The 20,503-nt window shown below is 46.3% G+C and overlaps 1 protein-coding gene across 8 annotated transcripts in view; it reads left to right on the plus strand.

Moving 5' to 3' along the window:
- DLG3 (discs large MAGUK scaffold protein 3) overlaps positions 1-20,503 on the plus strand; it is a 78,479-nt gene that overhangs the window by 49,243 nt on the left and 8,733 nt on the right. For all 8 annotated transcript variants that reach the window (XM_084813515.1, XM_084813511.1, XM_084813514.1 and 5 more), the window contains 2 exons: positions 17,358-17,472; positions 20,024-20,200. In XM_084813515.1, coding sequence (XP_084669641.1) covers positions 17,358-17,472; positions 20,024-20,200 — 292 coding nt within the window. The remainder of the gene's footprint in view (positions 1-17,357; positions 17,473-20,023; positions 20,201-20,503) is intronic.

The raw sequence follows: 20,503 nt of genomic DNA on the forward strand, positions 1-20,503 counted from the left end.
TAAGACAAAAATCTTATTCATACGGGGGTAGGGGTACGCTGCCTCCGTGCTGGACTGTGAAGCACTTTACATTATAAGTTCTGTAGGACTTTATTAATAGCCATGATGAGAGTCTTGCTTGCTTGTTCCTGTTACAGGCTAGGAGGGTGTCGGCCTCTTCTTTGTATGGGCGACAGTTGGTCACGTCTGAGTGTCTCAAAGAGAGGAGACCAGAGTTGCCATTTTCTTCCAACACCCTGGGCTGCACCTTGATGCTGGGCAAAACTGGCCCTGTTGCATTTTGCCTGACCTGTAGCACAGCCCCTCCCCCCTCCGTCTCGTCTGCACCTATTAACACGCGTTGGTGCTTGGAGTATTTCGGTGGCGGGGTCGGGGAAGAGCGGGAGGCGTGGCTTTGTAGGCAAATGAGGGAGATTCTGGTTGGTTTGTGAGAGGGAACTGCAGCGTTAATGGCAGATAGGCGCGGGCGACGATTGGAGGAAGAATACGGATTGACGGTGGAAGCCTCAGTGGCTGGGGCGGCGCCAACAGGAGGGCGGGGACGCAGCATTAGGCGGCGGGCGGCGCATAGGAGGCGGGACTGTGGCCAGGGCGGCGATTGAAAGAAGTCCGGACTGGGGTGGGGCGGCGTCTGCGAGCGAGCGAGCGAGCGAGCGTGCGTGCGGGAGGGAGGGAGGGAGGGAGGGAGGGAGAGGGGGGCAGCGCGGGCGACGATTGGCCGGAGGCAATTCTAGAAGGCCGGTCCTTAGATGAGAGACCGCGGGTGGCGATTGGGCCGAGGTGGGACATGGGGGCGGGCCTTGGCTGAGGGAGCACGAATCACGATTGGGCGGGGGGAGGGCTGTTTACGATTGGACAGGGCCAGCTGCGGAGGCGGGGTCGCGGCGTTCCCGCCCGCGCGGGCGACTCCGCTTTGTGTGAGGAGGGCGGGCGGAGCTGCCGCGGACCCGGGCGGGCGCCGGGGCAGGTGAGGCGCGGGGGGCGCGGGCCCGCGCTCCTCTCCGCCGGAGGGAGTAAGAGGGTGGGGGCAGGCTCTCCCCCGCGAGGAGCCCCCGCAGAATGGCCCGGAGGAGGAGGAGCGAGCGACGGCCCGCCCGCCCGCCCCGTGGCATGCGGAGGGGCTCGTAGCTGTGGGGCCGGCGGCCCCCCGCGGCGCGCAAGAGGCCCCCGAGTTGCCCCGCAGCCCGCTCCCCCCGCGGCTCCTCCGGGGGAGTCAAGCGGGCGCCTCCTCTCTGGCTGGGCGCCTCTTCGCGGGGGGCGGCGGGGTGTGTGGAAGGACGCCGCGGCGAGGGCTGGCCCCCGGGGGGTGGGGCGCATTCGCCGACTCGGGTGCTTCATCGCTTATAATTACGCGGCAAGACGATTCTTTTGCACATTCGTCCCACCTTCCTTCCAAGGGGCTCGAGGGGGCACGCGGGGTTCTTCCCTCAGTGTTTCCGTTACAGCAGCCCTGTGAGGTAGGCTAAGCGGGAGGGGAACGGGCACTAGCAGGGTGCTGCGACTGGCCCAGTACGCTATAACGTTTGGCAGTTTTTTGTTTAGAAAGCAGGCAAATAAAGTGGAGAGATGAATGGCGTTTATAAAACTATGCACGGTGTGGAGAAAGTGAATAGAGAAAAGTTTTTCTTCCTCTTTCATAATGTTAGAAGCTGGGGTTATTGAATGAAGCAGATTGGTGAGAGAATTAGGACAGATAAAAGGAAGCACTTCTTCACACAGCACAGAGTTAAACCGTGGAACTCACTGCCACAAGATGTAGTGGCAGCCAACAATTTGGATGGATTAAAAGGGGGTTAAACAAATTCCTGGAGGAGGAGACTATCAATGGCTAGTAGTCTGATGGCTCTATGGTACCTCCAGTATCAGAAGCAGTATGTCTGTGTACACCAGTTGCTGGGGATGGGCAGGAGGGTACGCTTGCATGCATGTCCTGTTCGTGGGTTTCCCATCGACAGCTGGTCAGCCACTGTGTGAACAGAATACAGAACTAGATGGACCTTGGTCTGATCCAGCATGGCTCTTCTTATGTTCTTACCCCACACTGGTTAGTGATGTACTGCCACAGTGGTCGTACTAACAATTAATGTGATTCTTAGTTTTTAATTGTGCCAGTTGGTGACTCCTGGGGAAGGGTCTTCTCTTGCAGCAGAGGCTTGGCTCTCTTGCCTGGGCCTGTGTGGGGTTCTCCATTCACTTTTCCCATCTCTGCTTGGGACACCTGTCTGCATATGATTGCATGTGTGGTGCAGCGGAGGGAGGGAAGGTTTTAGGGCCTTATCAGTGACCAGTGGAAGATGCGGGAGTTCAAAGAGCTCCTCTCTAAGGAAGTCCAGTGCCGACCAATAGCAATGGGGACCTCTACTCTTAGCAAAGATTCTGCTAGCACAGAGCTGTCTTTTATAGAATCATGGAATAGTAGGATTGGAAGGGGCCTACAAGGCCATCGAGTCCAACCCCCTGCTCAATGCAGGAATCCAAGTCAGAGCATCCCTGACAGATGGCTCTCCAGCCTCATCTTGAATGCCTCCAGTGTGGGAGAGCCCACTGCCTCCCTAGGGAATTGGTTCCATTGCCGTATTGCCCTAACAGTCAGGAAGTTTTCCTGATGTTCAGCCGGATGTTTGGAAGTAGTTCTCAAAGCCAATGAGTTGAATGAGGGGACATCTGTGGCTGTGAATAGCCCACAGTGAGCATCTCTTGTGTTGTAAGAAACCACTTCTTTATCCTCTGCCCAGCTCAAGCCATGCAGTGCACATGAAGGCAAAGCTAACAGATCGCCCCTTCTTTTGGGGAGCCCTCCCCATGCATTTGGGATGAGTGTATCCAAGGGTGATACTGGGGCGGGCAGGCCTGGGGTGTTTGCAGTTGATACAGATTTGGGGGTAAATTCTGGGGCTTTGCATGGTGTTTTAATAGTCATCTTGCCATTCCCATGATGGATTTTTTGTTGTTATGCAGTCTTTCCTTTTGGAAAGAATATTCAGTGGCTCTGAGAGATGTTTGGTTGCAATACTCCCAAGAACTGGCTTGGAATAGGGTGTGGAGTATGGTAACCAGAGCCCTAGTTACTGGCTACTTGCATTTAATCAAAGCTTTGGTGAGAAAGCAGTATGCTTCAGGAGTACGAAGGTTGTTTGCTGTGTAATTACTTGTGCAGTACGTCATGATAGAAACTGACAGCCCTGTGTTAGTGGCCAAAGAGGAGGAACTTGCTGATGGCCAAGGAGGATGTCCGTAATGGTACAAAAAATGAAGTTGTGCTTGATGGTTGGGAGAAATCTTACTCCAAACACTGTTAATTCAACATCATTTTTAAAGTAACAGATCTTTGTCTCTAATCTCACCACAAACCAGTGGGGGGAGAGGCAGTCAGAGCTGGCTGTACTAGGCTGAGTGGCAGCTGCCAAGGTGACTAATCCAGATAGTGTTTGTGGAAAAACTTGAACAGTTGGGATTTACTGTCTCTGGGCTTTCTATGTCACTGGCCAATGACTGTACTTAGTTAGCTACTGAAGCATTCCGGGGGTTAAATGGTGCACACCAGAGGTGTTGCCTGATACAGCCTCACCTACTTTGTCACAGGTGTCTTCTTCCTGTCCTTGTTTTATGTATATTTTTTCCATAGGAAGGTTTTCTGTACACTGCTACTTGGTCTTTGTCATTTTACAAGCCTTTTCTGTTCTTCTACGCTTCCCTTGAGAGAAGGGTGTGGAAGAAACTCCGCCAGAGCAGCAAACATACCTGGTAAGGGAGGTACATAACCTGTGCAGGGAAGTGCCTCCAATCACAGCCTTCAGTTACTTTTGTGTAGTCTGTGTTATGTATTGCCTGTCAATGTAGAAAGGGAAGTTGGTTTGTACTCCTGTATTTCAGGTTCCGTTTGCAAAGTGAGATTTAGCAAAGTAACCTGAGCCACAGTGTGGGTTGGGCACTCGTATTGAGCAAAAATGGAGTTGGAGATTTAACAGCAGCTGCTGGCTAAATATCAGAAATGCCACTGGGCTTTGCAATGCATGGCCTTATTGAACTGTGTTATATGTATAAATGACAGTTCCATTAGTACCTAGGCTCCGTGTAGAAAAAAGTTTTGTTATTTTTAATGTCATACTGAAGAGAACAGCATCAGAGGCTTCTGAGAAAAGCCAGCAATATCTGAAGAGCGTCAAGGTATGCAAATGAGTTGCTGTTCAGAGCCTTCTTCAGTTATACTGCTGCCAGCATGGAGTGTTTGGGCTAGTGGAATTCTGTCTAAAACTAAAAAGCCTCTGTGATGGCCATGAATGTATGAGGCAGACTTCTGAGCTTGTGGAATTGTTCATTACTTCAAGGTAGAAGGGCTTTGTGGCTAAGGGCTAGCTGGGTGGTTAAATCAAAGTTGGCAGCTTTAAAAGGCACTTATAGCAAAGATCTGAATGTCCTTCCTGCAGTTATGTGGTATTGTGTTTCCACAGCAGTTTAGAGTGCCAACACTTCTGTAAGCACTCAAATTAAAAATATTAACAAGAGGAGCCTTCAAGAAGAGATTGGGATAATTGCTGATGGTAGAATAGAAAGATGGGATTACAGGGAGCATTCAACATAGGAACATAGAAAGCTGCTTTATGATGAATCAGATCATTGATCCATCTAGTCCAGTATTGTTGACATGGACCGGCAACAGCTTTTCAGGGTTTCAGGCAGGATTTTTTCCTAGCCTTACTTGGAGATGCTGGGGATTGAACCTAGGACCTTCTCCATGCAAAGCATGTATTACATCGCGGCCCCTAGGATTGCTGGGAACCAGGAAAGGAAAAATGTTGAATCCCCCATTTTGGAAATATAAAATTCTCCAGTTAGGTGTTTCCATTTTGGGTGAAGCACACTGGCCCCTTTTAGCAGGGCCAGTCTTGTAACATCACATGCCCTGCACAGCCTACTTTGAATGGCTGCAGACCCCTTCTGCCCCACTTCATCTTCAGACTCGGAACATGCAGACTTTGTGACTTCATCATCAAGTCAGTTTTTTTCTTTTTTCCCCTCCCCTATTCTCCACCAACCCCAAACATGCTTTTTTATAACATCTTGCCTGATGAAGAGATCTTTAAAACGTACATGTTTTTTGTGATCTTTTGGTTAGCCTAGTACAGGCCTAATCAACTTTTTAATATAGAATAAAACAATCTTAAAACATAACTTAAAAACAGATCTATGAAAACACAATTAAAAACCCAACAATGGAAAAATAGACAGCACCCAACCAATTAAAAAAAAACCTTCAGTGACAGACCAGCTGACATGCCAAAGGCCTGCCAGAATAAAGAAGTGTTTGCCTGCTGGTGGAAGCGTAACAGAGAGGGAGCCAACCTAGCCTCCCTCAGCAGGGAGTTCCAGAGTCTGGGTGGCAACCAAGAAGGCCCTCTCTCAGGTTCCCAGCAAATGAGCTTTCGATGGTGGTGGGACTGAAAGAAGGCTTATATAGGAGAAGGTGATCTTTCAGTTAGTCTGATCTCAAGTTGTATAGGGCTTTATCAATCATAGCCAGCAGTTTGAACAGGGCTGTGGAACAGACTAGTAGCCAGTGAAGCTATTGTAACAAGGGGGTGACATGCTCCCTGTAACGGGCTCCAGAAGCTTATTGCTTGGAGATTTGCTGGTCAGGAATAGTCATGATGGATAGTTGTTGGATCTTGTACTTAATGGCTGAACTATCATATGCTTAGTACTTGTTCGATCCTGTACTCTTACTGAAGCTTGCAGTTATTTCAGGAAGATGCTTCATTTATTCTTTGCTGCTATCATAGAAAACAGTGTGAGGCCGATTGACAGTTCTGCCTTTGGAGAAAGTCAGAGTATAGTCAGAGTCCATGGCAGTGGGCAATCCGTTTCATGCATTGTCACTGAAATGATGTACCAGAGGTAGGAGATTCTTGCTCTGTACACTCTCAGGCCTGTGTGCAGCCTGCAGCTGAAATGGTGGTAGCTGCAGAAAGGAAGAAGAGACTAATCCCCCTAGTCAAAATGTACCTCACCATCAACTTGGGTTAGCTGAGTGAACTGTTGTGGTTAGTGTGGGATGCTAGATTCCTGCCTGTCGTGAAACATTCATGGGCTAGTGACAAATGCAGCTTGGTGCTCAGTCGAATGCTAGAGCTTTGCAGCCAATTGGAGGTTAATATGGCAACTGCTTCTCTTACTAGCTGGGTTTACCATAGAAACAAATCCTGTAGGAGAGTGGGGGTTGGGCTTGCGCAAACACAAAATCATGTGGGATTGTATTGAATGCCATTAGTATCAGGCTCATAGAACAAGTGTTGGGGTAAAGATGTACGTAATAGCCCCACAGATTCCAAAGCATTCTGAGTTCGGGGAATCTGAGGCATTGAAGATCTAAGTAGGACTTGGAATAAACAGATTCCTCCTGGCTGGGACAGATTACACCCAGGAGTAATGACACCCAGGTTCTTGAACTCATTTTGAACTTTCAGAAGCATGAAGATACTTCCTAGGTCAAGAGCAGATCATGGTAGAGGCAAGCTAGTATTGCTGTCCATGAAATCACTGGGTAAAGAATAAGTTTGTCTCATTAAGAGAGGTTGCAGGGCCATTTTTCCTCCAGGTCTTAATGTTGTTTGGGAGGGTTAATGGTCCCTCTGTGCTGGGATTCCAGCACCTGCATTTTATTTATTTGGAGTATTTTAACACCACCTACTAACTCAAGGTTTTGAGGCTGCTTATGTTTATGTTTAAAATACAATCAAATAAACAAGGGTTACTAGGGAGAAGCAAAGATGTAAACAAGTTTCCCACAGACAAGATGTTCCATGTGACACTGCTTCTGAATCTCTGGGCCACATTAAGTCTCGGAGGAAATCATCCTGGCTCAGATGTGTCTGCAGATGCAGCTAGATTGTAGCCCCTCATAGGTTAGGCCATAGACGCATAGGAGTCTTATACTGAGTCAGATCGTTGGTCGATCTAGCTCAGTATTGTTGATACTGACTAGTAGGAACTCTGTAAGGCTTGATACAGAAATTTTTCCAGCCCTTCCTGGAGATATCGGCGATTGAACCTTGGGACTTCTGCATGCAAAGCATGTGCCACTGAGACACAGCCCTCCCCTGTCTTCCTCCTCAGGTTTTCCTCCTCAGGGTGCCGCTAGTGTTTTTTGTGGCTTCTGGTTCTTAGTAATAGATGCAAGGGGCACTATGCGTGTAAAGGTGTTTATAAGCCTTCCTGCCTCAGATTTAGTTGCCTGTGTGGGAGTTTGGAATGTGAAGTAGACTTTGTAGCTGTTAAGGTAAAATGCTTGCAACGCTATATGCTTGTAACAGTAGTACCTCAAGGATGAATGAAGGAGGGTAATTATGACTTCAGAATTACCCTTGATGGTGTTACCTGTTGACCAACATACTATAGCCAAAGGCCAAACTAGGTGCAGGCTACTTCTCTCTGTATGTCATGCCTCATTCTCCCCCCGCCCCTTAGAAACAAGGCTCTTACTACTTGTCTATGTGGCTGACAGCTCTTGCTCAGAGAGAGATTCTGAATCCATAACCCTGTCATGTACTTCTTTATATCTAATCTCTTCAGTCACATTACAGTATCCTTGAGGTTATATTGTTACCTTTTTCTGCTTGCCCTGTTTCCTGAATGCTGCTACCACTAGATCTTAGGAAGTTCATTGGACAGACACTGCACTCTGCCCCTGGGACTGGAAGGTAAACACCTGCAATTGGCAGAGCTTGAAAGCAGAATGAACACTTAGGTTTCTGTTCACTGTTTTGAATGGAGTGTGGAGTTTGGAGCCCTTTTCTGTGGCTCGATGGGGGCCTTTAAATAGCTGAGACTCTGAAAGGTCAAGCTCAGGGCTGCCAGCATATATTAATGAGCCCAAGAGCTCCTCTTGGATCACAGCCTCTCGATGCTGTTCTTGAAGGCTAATGGCCAGAAGTCTGTCCAGTTTTATATGGCACTTGCAAGAACGGAGCTTGATGCGTGAGCTGGATCTACCTCCAGTGGTGATCTGTTTGGTTGATGGAATTGCTGTGCTACCAATAAGAGGCTGTGGTTAATATTAAACCTGCTTTCTTCTCCACCCTTTTCTTGGCTATACCATTTCTGCTGAGTACAGATGAGTAATTCACGCTACAAAAAATACTATGTGCCAGAATATAGACGGTCACTCTTGCCTTAAGATTGTAAATTTGGAAACTAGACAGCAGTAGGCTTCTTTGGGAGCTGCTTTTTAAAATTTTCTGAACACTTTGTCCCTGCTGAGCTGTGGATGCTGTTGCTGCAGGACTTCAGGGAAGGTTTTGGTGAGGATGCAAGCACCTCTGGTCCCTCCTAGGGAACGGGGTGTTTCTGAGGGGAAACTCTTGTCTCATATCAGCCCAGATTAAAATAATTGCTTAACCTCTGGTTTCCTGTTCTGCTTACTTCGGACCCAATTGTATCTACCAGCTATGGTGGTATATGGCTAGGACATAGGATTGATGAGGGTAATCAAGCTAGGACAAAGTATATGCCATTTCTGCAGTGTGTAACCATTAACATTTGTGTTCATTGATTGAAAGTTCCAGTAATCAATTATTATTCTCTTGGATTCTGTAATAGAGCTTTAAAGCCCTGCATGGTCAGCAGGAAGCTAATGAGGATAAACACAGCTAATGATACAAGAACATGCTGACCAGAACATGAGTGGTAGTGATATTTTCAAGCTTGGATCGATGCCTTTTCATGGAATCCCCTGCAATGTTGGACAAGCGTCTCTACTTTTTAAATATGTGCAACTTTTCCTGCAGCCATGTAAATATATTGTTTTAGAAGCTGACTTGACCAAACTATATTATTTCCCAGTGTTAATATGCTTTGGGAAATGGGGTCTTATTGGTAGCAGTTAGAGTGCTGGATTGAGGAAGTCTAGGCTCAAATTAATTCTCAGCCATGAAGCTGATTGGGTGAGCTTGGACCAGTCTCTCTCTCTCTCTCTCAGACAAACATTCACAGGATTGTTGTGAAGAGAAAGGGAGACTGGGTGAACTACCTTGAGTTTCTTGGAGGAAAGGCAGCACATAAATGCTATAAATAAAGTTGCCAGGAAATATCAGCCTGGACCATATGGATAAAGAAGCCAAGAAATTCTAAAAATAACTTTCAGTTGCACAAAGCAGTGAATATTTATCTAGGGCAGCCTTCCTCAATGTAGTGCCCTCCACATACTTTGGACTACAACGCCCAGTATTCCTGACAATTGGGCATGCTGGCTGGGGCTGATGGTAGTTGAAGTCCCAAACATCTGGTAAGCACAAGGTTGGGGAAGGCTGATCTAGCATCAAGAGAACCAAAAGAGTCTGAAGCTAGCTCTCTGATAAAATTCTGCAAGCTATGCATTAGAAATAGCTGGCCTAAATATTTGGTAAACAAAGCTAAAAATGCATAGCTTTGCATACTAATTCTTTGTTTCAGTGCTTCTGTGACTCAGAAGTCTGAGGACTGTGTGTATAGAGGCCAAAGAAGAGGGTTGTGGAGAGATCCATGCAGAGTAAAGAAGTACCATTTCTTTCCACTGGACAAATGCATCCAGAGATTCACTCTAGTTTTAAAGTGCTTAGCAAAAACTGGCTGCAGTTTTTCTCCTTTCCTTTGTAATTGTGAAGCCTAGAAAAAACAAGTTCAGTTTGTGCCTTTCGTATTGGTGTAAGGACTTGTATTGTCAGTGCCAGGAGTTTACTGACTAGGTTAGTAATGTGTTGGAATAGTTGTTTTTTATTTCTTTCTGAATCTATATGATCATCTATTGCTCTCTGAGTGGCTCACAGCAGCAAAGAATAAAATACAGTATCCAAAAACAAAATACAATAATACAACAACAGAAACAATAAAATGCAACATAAAACATTCTTTTTAGCAGAGGTAAAAGAAAACCAAAAACCAGTATCTCAAAATGTTGTCTACATGTGTTTGCTGAATAATTGATACAGAACCTGGGGTTGGCTTTGTGGAATTCAAGGTTGTAACACTTTGAGAGGGGAAACAGGTGTGTATGTGTGGGAAACAAATCACAAATTTCTCCCCCAGCCATTACAGTTGCCACATGTGGTCTGAGCTTGTTTCTTTGTTCTCTACCCTGCTCCTTTGTCCACTCTGTCAGGCACTGAAGGTGACTGCACATTCAGATGAGCATGAATTTGTTTGTTTTTTATCTAGCTTGCAGCATCTTGCATATTTGTGAGGGCCAGCCAAGATTATAGCATGTTCTTATTTATGTGCCTGGCAAAGGGGGCGATCTCAGAAGAAACTGATTTTTATTGGCTTTTTTCTTTTCCAATGAAAGTACTGTTTTTACCTTTCATAGATAGGATTTCTGTTTTTCAATGAACTGCAAATGGAAATACAAAAATGACATTACATTTACAGTTTTTCAGTCATTTTGACTAAAGTTTGCTTAAATTATTCTGTAGCTGTGAAGGCCAGAAGCATTTATTAATAACAAACCAATGTTTTTACATGGCATCAAACCCCCCAGGAACTGATGCTGTAAGTAAATGCTAAATAATGGTCAGGTTCTGAATGAACAGTAAATAGTTGGCAGCAATCATCTGTTAGCAACTTTGTGCAGACTCTGGATGAATAGCCATTGAGGAATAAGCAAGTGCAGTCAAAGGAGTCATGTGGTAAAATGCTGGGGAGGTCAGAGTCCAACTGGTCCTCCTGGTAAGGCAGACAATGGCTGTTGAGTTCTGGATCCTTTGTTTGAGGGTGTGCCAGGGATATCCATTGACATTCTGGTATTCCCAGAGGAAAAGAGAAGCTTGTATTCCTTAACAGCTGCCTCTTTTATGATGCTGAAGATGAGTTTGCTCGTTTTTGTCAATGAAGCCAATGCTAGGGCAAGGTTTTGGGTTGGAGTTGGGTCAGTAAACCGTGGTACTTGTTTTAAGCTTTTATTTTAAAATAAGCACATCTATTTTATTAAAACTGTTATATTTGCATATTGGTACAATTTCGATCAGCGCTTTTTCACAACCGGTTCTGTTCATTTGGTTTTGTGACCTATTCCCTTGGTCCGTTTTTTTTGGCTTAAAATATTTGTAAAAAGCATTTTAGAGTGTATTCTCCAAATACCACAGTCTTGTCTTCCCAAACTTGTAGAGGCCCAGCACTGCAAGCGTGATGTTCTGATGTGCTTTATCAGTTCTTCCCCTCTTGCTTTCCGGGAACATTTGAATTGGTCTCTGCAGGCTTTTGTTAAAACCTTCGTGTTTTCCTGTGGTCTGTGGACCAGTAACATGTGTTCCTAGTGGAAAAGTGCATCTAGAATTGCCGTGTTGGGCATAAAATGTTTTAATTTGCACGGGGGGTTTGATTTCTTAATAGAAGTATGGCCTCCTTGGTGTGTGTGTATGCGTGTGCGCGTGCGTGCCAGCGCTTCTTTCTGTTCCTTCGTAGGGCTTCTTTACAACTTAATTTTTAGTGGGTATATACCTTAGAGGACAATTGTGTACCTGCTAAAACTGTAGCGGTTTAAACTGGCTGTTAGGAATGGCATGCGAGTCAGTTGACCCACCTATTATTTGACTGCAGTCAGATATTCCAAGAATGCCACTGTGTAGATGGCAGCTTACCTTTCTATTTCATATGGTGTAATTTTTTAGCAACGGTAGCTTGACCCCTATTCCTATAGCTGGGGGTGGGGTGGGGGGAACATAGCAGCATAGCAACGCTTCTACCACTACCTGCTATAACAGCCAGCATCTCTTTCTTACAGGAACACAGTAGCCATCAATGGCAAAAGCCATTGCCTGGTGCGTAGTGTGTGTTTGACTAGGTGGAATCAGGGAAATCCAGGTTCAAATCCTCACACACAGTCCTCACACAGCCAAGACACTCACTGGGTGATATTTGGCTGGTCACACTCAGCCTAACGTTCCTCACAGGGCTGTTGTGAGGATAAAATACAGGGAATAAAATAGAGTGCATTCTTCATGGGGAAGGGCGGAATAAAAATATACTATTTTTTTAAGTATTGTTGCACAATAACATGTCTAATTTTGTTTTTGTAATTAGTATACCTATCAAACCTGTTGCTTACGAAAAGATTATAATGTTACTGCTTTTAAAATGTTTAATCATTATTTTACAATATTTGATTCATCAGTTGACCAAATCTTTTTTGGACTAATCAAATGCCCAACCCTACTGGTTACACATTATCCCCCACTTCCTACCCCCAATATGCACACATAGCATATATGTTGTTTAAAGATGGGTGGCTGTTTCCGTTGCTAGTCATCTTGTCTCTATGTAAATGCTTGTGGCCTAGAAATATTCGCTGCTGGTGGTGATGACAGTGAGTTCCATGGAATGGCCCAGAAGTTCATATTCTGATGTTTTCATGATTATAGCTCTAATCTTTTAGCCAAATAACAACTTCTAGAAAGCAGTTCAGATGGAATTGCTTATTGGGCCACTTCTTGTTAGTAGGAAAGGAGAAATATTAAGTCCGCCCCAGGCGTCTTATGGATCCAAATGGATTCCTGAACGCGCTTGGGGATTCTCTGGGGCATGCCAACGGCCACTCGGTCGAGACCCTGGTGGGTGGCTGGAATGCCGCAATCACTGGGGCATTAGATCAGGTGGCTCCGAAACGCCCTCTCTCCCTGAACAGGGCTCGGACTGCACCATGGTTCAATCCGCGGTTACGAGCTCTGAAACAGGAGGTGAGACGGCTAGAGCGCCGGTGGCGGAAGTCTCGCTCCAAAGACGATCAGACACGGGCTAGAGCTGTATCTTCAGCCTATCACGTGGCGGTGAAGGCAGCAAAAAAGGAATATTATGCTGCCTCCATCGCGTCTGCAGAGTGCTGTCCCAGGAGGCTGTTCCAAGTGGTCCAGCCTGGTCTGTCCTGTCGCTCCGGAACCACTGGAGCATTCTAAGGCCTCCTGTGAGGCCTTGGCAAGGCACTTTGCAGATAAAATTGATCAGATTAGGTGTGTTACTCTGCACGCTGTGGATACAGTTAGTGAGCAAGAGGCGACCTGTGGCAAACCGGTTTTGTGGGATCGGTTCCAGCTTCTTCCTCCTGATGAAGTGGACAAGGTGCTTTCATCGGTACGGCCGACCACCTGCTTACTTGATCCTTGCCCATCTTGGCTCATTATGAGCTGCAGAGAGAGACTGGGTGAGGGGATCAAGGTGGTGGTGAACGCCTCCCTTGAGGAGGGAGTGATGCCATCAGCCCTCAAGGAGGCAGTGATAAGACCGCTCTTAAAGAAGCCCTCCTTGTATCCTCAAGTTCTGAACAACTTTCGCCCAGTCTCAAATCTGCCATTTTTGGGCAAGGTGATTGAGCGGGTGGTGGCGGTGCAGTTGAAGGCACACTTGGAAGAAACTGATTATCTAGACCCATTTCAGTCGGGCTTCAGGCCTGGGCATGGGACAGAAACGGCCTTGGTCGCCTTGGTAGGTGATATAAGGAGGGCTCTGGATAGGGGCGAATGCTCCTTCCTTGTTCTCCTCGACATCTCAGCGGCTTTTGATACCGTTGACCACGGTATCCTCCTGGACCGCCTGGAGGGGTTGGGCATTGGGGACACCGTATTGTGGTGGTTCCGGTCCTTCCTCTCCAGCAGGTACCAGAGGGTAGCACTGGGAGAGGAGGTTTCGGACCCGTGGCCACTTACTTGTGGGGTTCCACAGGGTTCCATCCTCTCCCCGATGCTATTTAACATCTATGTGAAGCCGCTGGGGGCTATCATCAGGAGGTTTGGGGTGCAGTGTCATCAATATGCGGATGACACGCAGCTCTACCTCTCGTTTAAATCTTCACCAAAGTTGGCCGTAGAATCCCTGTCCAAATGTCTGGAGACGGTGAGTGGCTGGATGGGGAGGAATAAGTTGAAGCTGAACCCTGACAAGACCGAGGTACTTTTGGTGGGAGACAAGAGGAGGCTGGGGGATGTTGACCTGGTGTTTAATGGGGTACGGCTACCCTTGAAAGACCAGGTCCGCAGCCTGGGGGTCATTTTGGACTCCCAGCTGTCCATGGAGGCTCAGGTGTCAGCTGTGAGCCGGACAGCGCTGTATCAACTCCATCTGATACGGCGGCTGCGCCCCTTCCTTCCTGACCATCCGCTCCCATCGGTAGTACATGCCCTGATCTCCTCTCGTTTAGACTACTGTAATGCGCTCTACGTGGGGTTACCCTTGAAGATGGTTCGGAAGCTGCAGCTGGTACAGAACGCAGCGGCTCGCCTGATTAAAGGCAGCCACCGGCGAGATCACATCACTCCAGTGCTGAAGGAGTTGCACTGGTTACCAGTTGTTTTCCGGGCCAAATTCAAGGTGTTGGTTTTGACCTTTAAAATCCTGTATGGTTCCGGCCCAGCCTATCTTAAGGAGCGCCTCCAGCAGCACCAGACAGGCCGCTTAACAAGATCAGCCTCGGATGGCCTTCTGTCTGTCCCATCAGCCAGGACAGCTAGACTGGTGGGGACGAGGGAGAGGGCCTTTTCTGTGGTGGCCCCCACTCTGTGGAACTCCCTCCCTAGGGAACTCCGTCATGCCCCCTCTTTAATGAGCTTCCATCGTGCATTAAAAACGCTGTTGTTCAGGCAGGCATTTGGGGTGGGTTAGGGTATTTTAGAAAATGTTTTTATTGTAGCATTTTATTGTTTTAAACTGTTTTTATTGTATGTTGTACATCGCCCAGGGTGGCTGGGTGACCAGCCAGATGGGCGATTAATAAATTTAATAATAATTAAATATATATATAAATATATATATATATATATATCTTCATGTTTCACAGAATTATTCTTTATCACCAGTGACTGCAGTTGTTGTATACTTTGGCTTCTGAGTAGGATTGTCACAGACCTTGCTACCTCTTGCCCTTCGGTTCTATTGTTTACCATTTTCCCCCCTTTGTACCACTGCATATGTTTGCCTACTGAGGATAATGCTTCATGCATCTGACAAAAATAGGCTCTAAGCCACGGAAGTGCCCAGACCATGGATGCCCTGCTTGCACACCCATCATTGAGATACAGTAGACTGGTGGGCCCTATGGACAGAGCCTCTTTGTTGGTGACCCCATGTCTGTGGAACTTCCTCCCAAGGGATGTATGTATTGCCCCGTATTTATTAGTTTTCAAACAGACTTTGAAAAATTTATTTCAGTCTGCTCTTTATTAAGTATGCCATGTGAACTGAGCTATTTATTGTTTCAACTGCTGCTGTTTATAGTTTTTAATTGGATTGTTTCTATGCATACGTTTAAGACACGTTTTAAGTGTTTTATGTAAGCTACCTTGGGAGGGCTTTGCCCTGAAAGATGGTATATAAATACTAGAATTAATTAAATGAATGAATGAATGGCAGTTTATGCTCCAATAAATCTGTTAGTATGTGTCACAAAACACTAGCATTTTTCTGAATGCCCTTTCCAAAACAGCCCAAAGTATTATGGACTGTGATTTGTGTAGCTGGTTTTCTTGATTAAGGGCTGGGAAAACCTATTCAGTATCTTAGCTTCACAAAGTACTTGATCTTGTCCAGGGGAAGAAAACAAGCAGAAAACACCATCCCTTGTTTGTCCTCTGTCACAGACCTTTACACACATCTGAAGGTCATGCTGGCATCTGAAGGAGATGGGTGGAGTTTCAGGTGGTAGAAGAACTTGTACAGTGCAGCAAATAGAAGCAGGACATGGCACACAACAGCTAGAGTTCTTTTAACAATAACTTCAGCTTCTGTGGCTATCAGGGAGTGTGATGTATTCTGAAAATGTCTTGCTTATCACTTTGCTCATAGTTAAAGTTTTTCTGGCCCATAGGACTCTGCACCTTATTTATTTATTTATTTATTTAAAGTGTTATAACCCCACTCGTCAGCTGAAAAAGGCTCCTAGAGCAGCTTATGACGATTAATAATAAGACAATCCCTGCCCTCAGGCTTATTGTCTAAAAGACCTGACACACAAGAAAAAGGGATTGAGAGGGAGGAAGGAAAAAGCAAACTCAGGTGCTAGCTCTTAGTTACAACCGTTGTTTAAGTGTTACTTCTGGCAGGGAAGGGGATAAGTAAGCTCCCTACAGCTGTTCCTCTTCTTACTAATATTTGGGGCCAAAGTTGGTCTCTACCTTGCCATGATGTCCTTCCTGGGAGGCAGTGGGTGCAGCCTCCCAGTGAATATATGTGAGCTCAGTGCTGCTTTGCAGTTTAGGAACCAGAAAGCGGAGGATTCCTTTGTACGTAGATGTAGCAAGCCCCAGGTTGTTCATGGACAGCTTGGAAAGTTGCCTTTCTCCTGTAATCCAGACTGTTCGTTTAACTTGGGTTTCTTTGATGTGAAGTAGAAATATAAGGAAAGAAATAATAAATAATAAATCTGCTTTTGTTTTTTGTATGCAGTTTTCTGTTTCTTCACCTCTTTTCTGACCCAGATATTTTAAGATTCTGGAAATAAAATGGGACCAGCATGTTGGAAGTATTAAAGAGGATATGAATGGACAAGAGACTATGAGGGACAAGTTGCCCATAACAGATAATGGCTGGGTGTCTTCAGATGAACCCCTACAGCCATGAGGACTAGAAATCCTTTCAAACAAACAAACAAAGATGCTTAGATATTTATTTGCACTATATACCCAACTCTGTGAAATTCAGTGCCTGTTGAATCTTGGAGAATGATTGCCTTTCCCAGTAGCTTCTGCTACTGTAGGCAGAGCAGACTGTATTGAACTATGAGAACACGTACAATTCGCAGGGAGTGGATGTTGGCTATTTGTCTTCCAGTGTTTTCTGCTCATCCTATCATGTTAATCCACTGTACATACAAACCCTCATCATAAGTATTTTAGTGCTTATTCAAGCTCCTCACATATTATTGCTGCTGCTTATCTTTTAGCAGCTCTTGTCATGAGCTGGGTGGACACTGGGTACCACTCAAAGTTACCGGGCTCTTACTGCATGGGCTGAGTCCCTGGCTTTAAGCAGCACCCCACAAAACTACTTGACCCGCAGTGGGAAGAGCAGTTGCTCTTCCCCCTGTGGGCCAGCTCCCTGAAATTTGGTCCCTGTCCAGCTGCCTCTTTAGCACCTTTTTATATATTAGGCACTTTCTGAGCAGGAGTGCAGTGGCCCAGCTTATGTGGGATGCAACATGCTAGGCCCAGTCCTCAGTTGGGCTTTGGCAGCAAATAGCAGTGAACTGCCTCTACAAGGTGTGTGTTTGGATGGGTCAGGTGAGAGTTGCTTGTTTGTCCCCTTCTATATGACATAAAGTCCATTGTGCATCACTGAATGGGGAAACTAGATAGAGATGTTGCATGCAGTTTCCTCCAAGAATTAACCACCATTCTTTTTGTTTGCAGAGTATAGCCGCTTTGAGTCTAAGATCCATGATCTCAGAGAACAGATGATGAACAGCAGCATGAGTTCGGGATCTGGGTCACTTCGGACAAGCGAAAAGCGGTCTTTATATGTCCGGTAAGTAAAATTACTATTCTTTTGTACAGGCGGACACATGGGTCCCTGTGAAAGTGTCTCTGTGTGTGGTATACCAGTAGATAATCTGTCTACTGATTAGTAGACAGTAGACTACTACTACTAATAGTAGGTATTGTGGGTCCCTTTTCCCCAGGAAAAGGAGGTGCATTGTGGTACCACTTGCCAAGAGTGCTTAATTTTGCTGTTTAATTCATTCAAAGGCCTAACTGGCTTGGAGTGCCTGTTGGTTGGTAAGAACATCCCGTGTAGCCCCCCAGCTCAACCAAGCACTTGAGCAGTGACTCGGCTGTGCTGGGTCAAATTGCCTCCAGTCTCCCTGAAAGATGGCTCCCTGTCTTGAGTGTCATTCTTTAAGCCGAGGGATAGTGCAGGCTGAAGCGAATGCAGGTCCTGCAGTCTCTCTGTGCCAGCGCACTGCATTGTCAGTATTTTCTGGGTGTGTGTTCTGTGTGCACTGGTGTCCTTTGGAAGCAATAGAAGTTGGGTATGCATTGCCTTCTGGACAGATAGCGCTTTTATATGGAAGAGATGCTTGGGTCCCTGGTGTTGCCCTGGGTTACATTGTGTGTGCAGGAGGTCTTCTGCAAAATGTCTGCTCTGCTGCCTCTTCTCTGCCTGGAAAGAGGGATGAGCCCTTAGTAGGATTATTGCCTTGAGCTTGCTAATTGGGCTGATCAGCTAGGTGCAAGATGAGCCTGAAGTAGCTGCAGTTCCTTCATCCCTTTCCTCCCTGCCTTGCTGCTTCACTTGTGCACTCAAATAAGCTTATAGATATTATGCTTGTAAGGCAAGATGTGTGAGCCAGCAAACCTGTGGCCATCCAGATGTTTTGACCTACAACTCCCATCAAACCACACCACTGGATTCACTGGCTAGGGCTGATGGAAGTTATGGCTCGCCAGATGTTTGGCCTACAAGTTGCCCACCCCTGGTCTACATCGTTGAAACGGGCATGATGTTTTCAGCTGTTGGGCTTTTCTACAACCTGGTGGGAGATGGTCAGCCTTAAGCACTCTAGTCCGGTTGCACTGGTGTTAAGCACCTGCCAGCTTTGTGACTGAAAGTTATTGGCCCATAAAAGAACGTGGGCTTAACTAGTTCGTTGCTCATGATGGTTGGTGAATGTGTTCTGGAGCTCCCCACCTACCTAGGTAATCACCTTCAACTCATCCACTTTGACTTCTAAACATATACTTCCTATGCATTAAGGACTTCTTGTTAAATGTTAACCTATCTTGCATAACATACTCTTGATTGTTCCTGTGGTTGAGACGGCACTTTGCAAGTCCTTTTGCACTTGGGATAGGAGACCCAGCCCTTCCGGGTGGGGTAGTTTCGAGCACAATTTAACTGAAACTGATGGAATGGGCTGTCACCCTGCAGGTAGTGGTAATTACAAGGCTTGTTGTATTAGGTTGCAAGACATGATCTGGCCTTGACCGAGGTCCTTACCTTGATGTCCTGTCCGAAACAGGAAGCGAATCCCTAAGTCTGTCAGGGACACTCCTTTTGGGAGAGTGCCGAAGATCTTGCAAGGACAGCTGCACGCAGGTGTCTGCCTTTCACAAAATGTAACTGAATGTGCCCCCTCTTGTGGCAAAAATGAAATTCCTGAAATGACAGCACCCAAAGATTTATAAACTATTGGGAAGGATGTAACTATACTGAGGGTGCTGTATATGGTTTGGGGACTAAGATTGGGTGACAGATCTTTGGAGTATCCTTCGGCAGGATGTAAAGCCATTTAAACCACTGAGGTTAAAGTTTTTTCAGTTGTATATCTTGGTTATATTAGCAACAGCATGTGGATAAGCCAGAACTTGGCTTGATGGGCTGCCAATGTGTTTCAACCATATACTACTGTAGGGGCTGTTCTGGGAGGCCTTCTGACATTCCTTTCCTTCATGTTGTGTTTGGAACTAGATGGAAGAGTTACTTTGAGCTGTTGCTGGACATGGTGCAGCCTCCTTTCAAGGGAGTGTACTTTCTCCCTGGATTCTCAAGGTTATTAAAGTAAAGCTCTTAACTTTAATACTGAGGAACCAGAATGGAGTTCTTCTCTAAGGACAGACACTCCATCCCAGAAAGTGGATCCAGTCTGGTGTGCCTGCTGTCTGAATTGAAGGAATTAACTCATTGCTGACTTGCTTTTTTGCCACTTCAAGTTACTCTGCAGCTGAAAACTTGGATAGTTGAAGGGTATAGATTGTGTTTAACATTATATATGGACATGTCTCAAGGCATCCAATTACAGGAGTTGAGTATGAATGAGAGCTTATCAGGAACAAAGATTGAAGTCCAATGGAGAGCTTGCTTAAGGGAGGAGCCATAGCTCAGTGGTGGAGCGTATGCTTTGCATGCAGAAGATCCCAGATATAATCCCTGGCAGCATCTCCAAGTAAGGCTGGGAAAGACCTCAGTCTGAAACTTTGGAGAACCGCTGACAGTCTTGAGCTAGGTGGACCAATAATCTGACTTGGTGGAAGGCAGCTAGCTTCCTGTGTTTCAGATGTTCTTCACTCCTGTGCAGGGCCCTCTTTGATTATGATCGAACTCGAGACAGCTGCTTGCCCAGTCAAGGACTCAGTTTTTCTTATGGGGACATCTTGCATGTTATCAATGCCTCGGACGATGAGTGGTGGCAGGCGAGGCTAGTGACACCTCATGGAGAGAGTGAGCAGATTGGAGTCATCCCTAGCAAGAAGAGGTGAGTGCTTGTTCTGCAGTTGGGGTCCTTGTTGCCGTTCCCACCAGACAGTGCCCAATCTTGGGCAGGCTGCTTCCTCTCCTCGGGTGTGAAGGAGCTGAAATGGCTTGTTTGAAGGAGTTGGGAAGGGAGTGGCGGTGTTTTGTTTTGACTCTTTCCTGGTTTTCCTCAAGCAGCGGGGAGGCCTGTGCTGTGATCTGTGTCTCATCTAATGGAGCACCAGAGACTTGGGAGGAAGAATTGGTTAACCATCCATTTCTGTGCCAGCAGTTTCTGTGGGTTTCTTGAGAAACAAAACTATGA

Source organism: Heloderma suspectum, chromosome 9 (genome assembly GCF_057233095.1).
Source record: "Heloderma suspectum isolate Gila_16-S chromosome 9, 16-S_ref, whole genome shotgun sequence".
Lineage (NCBI taxonomy): Eukaryota > Metazoa > Chordata > Lepidosauria > Squamata > Helodermatidae > Heloderma > Heloderma suspectum.